The 9,671-nt window shown below is 39.0% G+C and overlaps 1 protein-coding gene across 1 annotated transcript; it reads left to right on the plus strand.

Annotated features, from left to right (window-relative positions):
* Positions 1-2,051: 2,051 nt before the first annotated feature.
* On the plus strand, positions 2,052-8,454 carry stx19 (syntaxin 19). Its single transcript, XM_046054401.1, has 5 exons — positions 2,052-2,229; positions 4,763-5,071; positions 5,311-5,547; positions 5,970-6,182; positions 7,297-8,454. The coding sequence occupies exons 2-5, from the start codon at positions 4,850-4,852 to the stop codon at positions 7,531-7,533; spliced, it is 909 nt and encodes a 302-aa protein (XP_045910357.1). The 5' UTR covers positions 2,052-2,229; positions 4,763-4,849; the 3' UTR covers positions 7,534-8,454.
* Positions 8,455-9,671: the final 1,217 nt, after the last annotated feature.

The following is a 9,671-nucleotide window of genomic DNA, read 5'->3' on the forward strand; positions in this document are numbered from 1 at the left end:
AATATAAAATGTGAATTAGTACAGCTTTAATATTTCGTGACATGGTTACATTCCACCCTTTTTTGTCTTTTTTTGGCAAAGGAGACTTTGTTCCCAGAGTTGAGCCTCTTAGGCAGCACTCTGTTAAGCTGCTTACAAATCCTACCTCCATCACAAAAATAGGTAGAGACAATGCGAACAATCTGTAACCTACAGGTGGGGACACACATTATGACTGTTGTGCCGATTGTGAATATGATTTGGGCATGATGACTGATTGGACCAAGTTGGACAGGTTCTGTTCCAGTATGGGTCTGTTGGTGTTGACAGGCAGCAGATAAAATCATACAGTACATGTGTCGCCCAAGGTAGACATGCAGGTAAATTAACAGCTTTACTTGAAGTTAGCTTTGTTGTACAAAGTTCACTCACTTCCACTTCCCTCTGTGGGCTATATGGTCCACATTCCCTACGCCTCTCCATCAAGGATCTCACCCAAACTGTGCTTTTCCGCCTCAATTTTAGTCCTTTACAGCACAAATTGCACTGTATATATGGAAGCTTCTGGTTACCATCCATGTTTGTTTTGGTACAAGAACTGCTGACCTTGGCGAACAAAGACTCTTAGTTGATATTTCTTTTCCAGTGTTGTTTATTTATCAAAGCCTATCAAAATTCTACAGATGCAGTAGCAACAATTAAGAAATGTTGAGATGAGATCCACTTTGCCGCAAGGTCTGGGGAGGTTGTGAGTGAGTGTGAGTGTGCGTGAGAAAGCGCAAATCCCATTCAACCTGTTCTCCTTAATCAGTGATGCTGAGCAGAGAATCAAGGAAGGATAGATGACTGTTCAGCTACAGTTAACAGGGGCATATACAGTACAATAAGTCTGTTCCTGTGATGCTGATTAAGGTGAATTCTGACACTCAGAAAACCGGTTTTGCTTTGTTGTCATTATATCTTGCCATTAGGGATAGATGACTCACAGTTAACACACTGCTGTGGCATTATTACAGACATAGAGTAGCATCTGGTACTACAGAGATAAAACTTTACCGACAGCATTCTGCATAGTCATCATATGGTTAATGTGCTTTTCATTTTGTTATTGAAGCAAGACACCACCACCCACTGGAAATTATTTGTTGCTAGTGACATTGTTGTTGTAATAAAGAAACTTCATCATTCTGGTTTTTGGTGATTTCCAAATATTAGTTAATGGATTAAACTGTCCTCTTTGGGTTGGAAAAAACAGACCCGCCAGCCATCAAACTGTTTTAAACTGATGAACTCAAAAATACACCTTGGAGAGAGACTGAAAATTATCATATACTCCTAATTATGCTCAAAGGTCATTAAAAATCATTAAGGTCATTAAAAATCTCCTCCTATGCATCACTGGCCACTACACTGACAACATGGCTGCTACCAGCATCCAAAGTTTCAAGTGACGCAGCCTGAACTCTTGTCCCCTCCAAACTCCTCTCATCCTCAAAACTTGTCTCTCCTCTCTCACTCTGACACCATACTTCAAACAGCTTTTCACAGCATGTGTTATGCTGCATAGCAAAGAGTGACTGTGTCCCTTCCCGTGTTGAAAAGGCGCCTGCGTTTCAGAGAGGCTGTCAGTAGACATCTGTCAAAAGTACTCAGTGGAGTTACTGGGGCCTAAGGAGTACAATACCCCCGGACTTAGAGGGTTTACCCCGTGAACCCAGACACTTCATATAGAAATTCACCTTGTGGATCAGAAACCCAGTGCCCTGGTTGACACCTTTACCGTAGTCCTCATTGTTTGGCCATAGCAATGCACACAATACACTTCTATTTGCTCTGCTCTATTTTCCTGTTCAGGAATAAGCCTGAGGGCAGGGTTTATGAGCTCCCTGTGCTCTCCATGCTCTCCCTCCTCATTTACTTAATCACGTCACCTCTCATTTCTTCAGATAAGCAAATAGGCCCCCAGCCTGCTCCTTTTCTATTGGCCATACACAGGCCTGACTTCAAAAGGGAGGGGAGGTGCTTGGGACTGACTCAACCAGACTACTTCAAAACTTTTCCCAGCTTGTGAGTGTAATAATGCTCTCAAATCTGTAACTAATAGCTGATGCGCGTCAGGTGTGTGAGGAGATCCGAAGATAACATGATGTTATCAAATAATGAGTGAGCTTGTCTTGGATTTTATTTCTGGTCGACTCTGAAAGGGAATACTCAGCAGACAGCTCTTGATGGAATACTGACAACATTAAGGTAAAATCCTCGTTTTAGACTGAATGTTTGCTACAGCCTCAGATTGTAAATGTGTGTAAAGGTATGCTGTGATTTAAAATTGTAGAGCAATTATGACAAAATAAATCTTTTCTCTGTTGTCTGTCTTTCTATTCATTTGTATGCTAATAGAAATTCTAGCTTGAACATAAAAAGTGAGTAAAGTAGGACCGTGTACTAAACTATCCAAAACCTTTGGAATATTTCAATCAGAATCCATTCCTTTTGGTAAAGTTAAAAGACCAGCACGCACAGTGCATTTGTTTGACCGATGATTTAATACAACACCTGAGGACTCCTACTGTTCCACCTGCATGGAGATGAGAGAACGTCAACATAACATTTCTTTCAGAAACACACACAAAAGAGCAGACGTGCAGGAAGAAAATATTGGCTCACTTTACAAAACAAAACATTCAGTCACAGAGAGAGAGGCTAGACTCCTTTGCGAACCCTGCTCCACTTCTTTCAGGTTTTTAGGCTAAACACAGGAGAATGTGCTCCCAAATCCTTTGAGCTATTTTGTTAATCGGCTCTTCTGGCTCGGGCAGGTAGGGAGAGAGAGAGAGAGAGAGAGAGAGAGAGAGAGAGAGGAAAGGGATACGGAGAGAGTTCGGCCAAGAAAACAGAGGATACTTTTACCTTCTTTGCGCTATGAGAAGTTTGTAATAGTTGCAACACTCTTTCTCTCACACATGCTCACACACACATAATAGGCTCTTTCCTGTTTGAAATCTCTCCAGAAATGGGATAGTCTATGATTTGAAATGTTCCATTTCTCAGCAGCCAAACACTCTGTTATCCCACACTTCCAAAAGATTATATTTAGGCACTTTCAAAATGTTAGTATATGTCTGTAATGTATAGGAATTTGTGGATGAATGCACTTTACTTGTTTACAGTACTTCAACTTTAGAAAATATCAGCATGCTGGAGGTATAGACTTTTGGGGTAAGGTGGGGTTCAGATAGACAGGAAATGACAGGGGGAGAGAGACTCAGCCTTTGCACATGGGGCGAAAGCTCTAGCAGTGAGCTAACTGGCACCCTGAGTTACAGACTTGAAAGTGAAATGTGTTTAATATTTGGCAGCTTCTGTGAAGATTGTTTTTTTTATTTCAAAACAACATGCACTTGGAAAACAACAGTTTTATCTGACATATTGTGTGCATGCTTGTATTATGTGGTTTTAATTAATGTCTTTATCAAGATTACTTTTTCTAAACTTCCTAAAGCATTTTTTCTTCTCTTCTTTTTCGCTGAGTGTGTTGTTGAGCACAAACAACCCACTCACTTCTCATGGGAAAACGAAGTCGAGTCAATTTGACTGATGTCACAGATAAACTTTCTGCTCGTTCATCTCGTGTTATTTCCAGTTAAAAATATATCTCAGTGTTCAGCAGAGTGCAGATATGGCTCATCAGTTATGCTCATATTGGGACAGATGATCTTATAATGATGTAAACGAACACTGATCAGGGTTTGACTCCCACTGGACACTAGGGTACACAGTTTGCTGCAGGTGCATTTGCTTGAACTACAGGAGCTGCATTTAGTCAAGCGATTGTGTCCACAGGGTGGATGGGGAGTTTAGTGACATGGCTTTACGTGCTAAATAGAGTTATTTGTTTTGGGGGAAAATTTTAACTACTATATTTATTTCTTACTCTCACTTTGCTACTATACTGACACATTCACAAATGCCTTTATTCAGTCCATATGCAGTTTGAATGCATATTGGATAATGGGAATGACATACTTCAAGGTATCTCAATTCAAAAAGTCCCGAAAGACATTTTGCAAATCTGTGGATTCATTCGCCAGTATTAGTTGTTACGTTTTCACCGGAATTGTTGATAATCAGTTACTCTTAGTAAACATTGATAAAGTAATGATATTAATTACTCAATGCAAAATGAATCACTTGCTAGTCCCATCCTTATAGTCAAGACTCGGGGTTTGCTTAAAAAATGTCTAGACCCTGGCTATTCCAGAATATAGACTTACCAGTGCATAATGGCACATTATAGGGATTAATAATTTGATGTCAAATTGTAATCTGTGAAACTAACTGTTACTATAAAATGAGGGACTTCCCAATACTGTTCACCAATACATACAAAATGTGAACAATTTGATGTGAACATTTATTGAATTATTTATTTGTTAATGGTGAAATTATCAACTTGACACAAATGTGGTTTACATATTTATAAAGTCACTTATTACCTAAACAAAGCAAATCTCACCATTTGCATACCTTTAAGCTTCAAAAAGAGGCAGCTGTGTTTTACCCTGTTGCCCTTGTTTACAATTTACATACTACAATACTGTCATCCATACATCCCTACTTTACATTTTCAGTTTAGCAGCATGTGTTGATATATTTATTTTTATCCTCTACTTTAATGTTAATGTGTTCTGGTTTCCCTGCTTTATACTTACTGTTGTAATCTTGTGCAACAATCCAGTTCGGCGACTGGAATCATTAAAGTTCCATGTTATTTATTTTTCAGCATCCTCTCGTCAGCATTGGCAAGAACTTTAATAACAATAATAAGTTTGTGCCCTGAGGAGTGAGCTTTGGTGTGGGCTCTTCCACAATGAGAGACCGCTTGGAGGAGCTGCAGCAGAGGGCTCAAGACCTTCGTGAGGCAGCAAGAGAAAATACTAACCCTTTTTCAGTGGAGGGGAATAATGACGAGTCTGTGGTGGTTGAGGTCATAACGCCACAGGCTGTGGTGTTTGAGGAGGAGCCAATCATTGAGAATTTCCTGTCTGAGGCTCAGCAAATCCGAGATGATATCACAGTGCTGGAGACAGAGGTAATATTTATTTTTTTTCTGTAGGTCGTGTGTATTTATTTTTCCTTATAATTTTTCAAAGTTTGTTTTTAAAAGCACTTTTGAAGTGCCATATTGCACCAACAAAACATTAAATTGTTTTTGTTTGTCTTTAGTCATTTTGTCTTGTTCTCTTTCTTATTTTAATCCTTATATAACTCCAGATTTGACTGAAACATTAAGACTGTATGGTGACGCAGTTTCACATCTAATACAAACAGGTCCTTAACTTCAGCCAGCAGCAGAAGACCCTGGTGGCGACCATGCGTCGTTTCAGTGTGATGAAGAAAGAGAGCAGTATAACCCGGGATATCAAGATCAAGGCTGAAAGCCTCCACCGACGGTTAGATGCCCTTTCAAAACAGGCCCAAAGGACTGAGGACCAGCAGGGACCTATTGCTGTTGCAACCAGAATACAACGCTCCCAGTATGCAGCACTGTACCGCAAATTCCAGCAGGTTGGGAGCATGAATTTACCACTCTGCTATGGAAACTTTACATACCACAGGAAGTGACTTTTTCCCCCCATTGAGGTTTGAAACATTAACATTAAGCTAACTTTAGCTTGAGAGACAGTTGAAAGTCTCAACTAAAAAAAAAATTTGTGAGACACATTTTTCATTGTCACTGTGCATTTATAATTTTGGACAATATAGTGGGGAACAAGGACTGTTGGTAGGCAGAAAAAAGAATAACACCAGTAGATAAACTTATGTAAAATAGCATAGCTTTAGGATAGCATTGTCAGAACCAGCAAAGCGAAAGCACATAATTGTTTGATCAGTTAATTTCAAGGAACCAAACATAAATCACTTTTAAACCCCCAAAATATGGGTCCACTCTACTTCTTTTTTTGTCTGTTTGCAATAATTATGTCCAGGTAATGCTGCAGTATAATGAAGGTCTGCTGACCAAGCAGGAGCGCTGTAAGCACTTCATTATCCGGCAGCTGGAGGTATCGGGTAGGGATGTGACGGAGGAGGAGGTGAATGAGATGGTGGCCACAGGAAAATGGGAGGTCTTCAATGAGAACCTGCTGAATGATGCCAAAATCACACGGTCACAACTATCTGAGATTGAACAGCGACACAAGGTGAGGATAGTGGCGAACAAGTTATTAAACCCAAGGCTATGATAAAGTTGCTGATAGTTTGGTAATACAATGTATTTTTTACATTTGTGCATGGTATATAAAGGAATAATTGATTTGTCCTTTGTATATGTTTGGACTTCCAAACATATTTCTGGGGATTGTGTCTTGAATTTTACTTACCAAACGGATAGGTTATGCTGTGTTACTATCATATTTAGGTTTGTGTATTATTTTCCCTTTTTTGTAATGTCAGCATTATAGTGGTAGCAATAGCTGGGAATTGCATGTCGGAAAGCTCCAATATATCGAAATAGGTGCTAAATAATACAACAACTTTCAGTGCCACAAATCAGCTAAAATGCATGATTCATATATCTTCAAGATAGATATAGATATCCAAGTGAACCAGCATATCCAAGTATAAAAAGATGTTGTGTATTTTCAGTACTCAACTCATGTTGAATGAAGAGCTGGATCTGTTCCCACATTGCAAACCTAAAGGGTCATTGTGTTATATTTAAACCTGGGCCCTTTTCTCACATATTTTGGGGTTGAAATGAGAATTAGAGTCGGAGAGTAGTCTGTTGTGTTGGAGTAACGTTAGGAAATAAAGTGTTGCTAGCAGTTCCTCTATGTACACAACAAACTCTTCGCTCTCATTTCTACTGGCGTTTCCGCAACAACTCGCCTCTCATGAGATTTCACAGCATGAATTTTCCTTCTGTGAGGCTTCTTTTTCTGGTTAAAAACAAGGGGTGTTATCGGGTGTTACTCATAGGGATCATTTCCATGATGTTGTTAAACACCTCGTACAACAGTCTGAGCCAGTCATTGGCAAAAAGTGAATGTAATTTTGACAGCAGCAATTGCCCCAAAGGAATAGGTTGAAGCCACCTCAGCCGGCTGTCGGCTGAATCCGTCTACTGCGCAGATTCCAAAACATTTTGGACCTACTAGTCATTTTGACCCCAACATCTGTGAGAATAGGGCCCAGGTTTATAAAATACCGAAATTACCCTTTAATTCCCCTGGTTCTCTCTCTCACCACCTCCAACCTCTGACTAATGTTCTTCATATCTACAGTATTAATCCCATTATGTTTCCACACCAAAAGGAGTTGTTGAGCCTGGAGAACAATATGAAGGAGCTGAGGGACCTGTTCATGGACATTTTCATGCTAGTAGAGGAGCAAGGGGCCTGCATTGAACACATCCAGACCTATGTAGAGAAGACCCAGGATTATGTGGCTGCATCTAATGAGAAGTTCAAGTTGGCTGCCAGGTACAAGAAGAAGAACCCACTGCGACAGCTGTGCTGCTGCTGCTGCCCTCCCTGGAGATGCTGCTTATAAAACATATGTATTTTAACCTCAACGGTCATTCCAAGTAATATTTTATCTCAAAAACCTCAGTCACCTTTTTGGAGTAAGCAATGTTGGATTCAAGTACCATTAAAGTGAAGGTTATGGTACTGTAGTTTTTGTTGTTGAACAGAGCGCCGGTGAAGACAGATTCAGCAGAGCAGAGAAAACAATTAGGGGAAAAGGCCAGAATTGGTATTTGAGGCACTTGTTTCTTTCAAGAGGATGTGAGGCAACTGCTATTGGAAGAGACAGTTCAGTGAGTGCTACTCACCAACACTGCTGCTTATTGGAGACCTTCACTGTCATCTGACAGAGGTCACAAACAAGGGTAGACCACTGCCTCTGCCACTGCAAGATCAGCAAGACTGATATTTCACCTTTTTGTTCAATAGAGCCTCTGATCTTTTTTCTGCCACAGGAGCTCTAGTTAATGACCATTTATTTTTTGAAATAGTATCTGCACTTTAAGACTTTTCTGTGTTCTTTTTCTTTTCTTTTCAACACAAACTAGAATTTAGCATAGTGGAGAAAGATTCTCTTTCTGAGAGATTTTGGCCTTACATATTCCTTTCATTTTTAGTCCACATGCTGATGAAAAAAAGAATGTGCTGTACAATTAGTCATTAGTCTCATTTGCATTTCAAAGTATGATCATTTTCAGTGAAGAAAAATATTCCTTTATTCGGTTTTTACAGAGGCAGGGATTCAAGTAACACTGAATAACGAGCCTTGATCAAAATATTTGTGTCATGGTGACAAAACTGAGGAGAATCATTTAAGTCATGTGTTAAAAAAATAAGTTGGAGGATGTGAAGTCCTACATTTCAGGTAATATTTAATTTCTTTAGATGGTTTGTATTGTATGTTGGAACTGTTGTATTGTTTGGATGAAAAACGTTGGCATCTATATGTATCATTATTATTAAATTTATAATATAAAATATTATGAGCAGTTTCTCAAAACCGGATGGAAAACTACATTCTGAGGGAGTAACAGCAGTATGAACACAAATACTGGGAATATACTGTATAACTGATACACACATTCACACATGTGGATAGGGAATCATCTCCTGATACTGCTTTTCCCTGCTGGGATCATAACTCAAATATAATAAATCAGTAATTAATTTCAGGTGATATACACTACATACTTGATATCAGTTAGTGGCAGAAAGCCACTCATACCTATGGTGTCTGGGGTATGGGACAAAATACAGGTGAACTGGGTGTGCCAGAGCCAGACTGGAAAATCCGGTTTGTCTCCTACTACAACAAAGCTTCCAACTAGCTACAGTATTGCATGTTCCTTTAAGGGACAACGTGTAAACAGAACCGTTAACTTCCAACAGACTGTGAGAGGACTTATCTCAGTTAAATAGTCTTCTTTTAAAATAAAAAGCCAGGCTCACAAAAAAGAAGCAAATGAGCATTTTAACTTTAGCTTTGACATAAAGAGTAAAATGGCTGACAGACAAATCAAAAAGTGTCAAAATAATAACCTTTTGTAAATCACATTAGTCACCTCTTCTGGGATTAATAACTCTCATGACACCTAAAGAAAAAACACCTGTCTACGCAGTGCTTTATTTTGGTTAACTATTACCTCCGGTCTAGGTGAGGAACCAGGTGTAACGTGTGATGTGAGGTGTTTGATGACTTCTGCTATCTGACTGGAAAAGTATTTTCCTGAATCTAACCTTCTGTGTTGTATATCAGTGTCAATCTGATTAGAATGACATTTTAAAACAAAGCCATAAATACATCAAATATGTAAATTTGAAAATGCAAATCAAATAACTATGAATTATAATGCAGCACAGCATATCTTATGCCTCCTTCCAGACAAAGTGAGGAAAGATAAAGTACTGCTACAAATTGTTGGGTTCTTGAACAGCAACAATGCCATCCAGTGTTCACTGAGATAATTGCCTGTTAAAAATAGGTTATCACTTAATGTTTAAACTGTCAAAGGCCAAATTACCACAAAAATATTTAATTATGTAAGTATCATACTTGGAAAACACAACAATATGGCATTATTTTTACTTCCAAATGTTCTTAGAATGAAAATTGATGATATTGTTGTTGTGTTGGTGAGCCATTATAAACAGCTCACGGAGGTC

Source organism: Micropterus dolomieu, linkage group LG07, assembly GCF_021292245.1.
Source record: "Micropterus dolomieu isolate WLL.071019.BEF.003 ecotype Adirondacks linkage group LG07, ASM2129224v1, whole genome shotgun sequence".
Lineage (NCBI taxonomy): Eukaryota > Metazoa > Chordata > Actinopteri > Centrarchiformes > Centrarchidae > Micropterus > Micropterus dolomieu.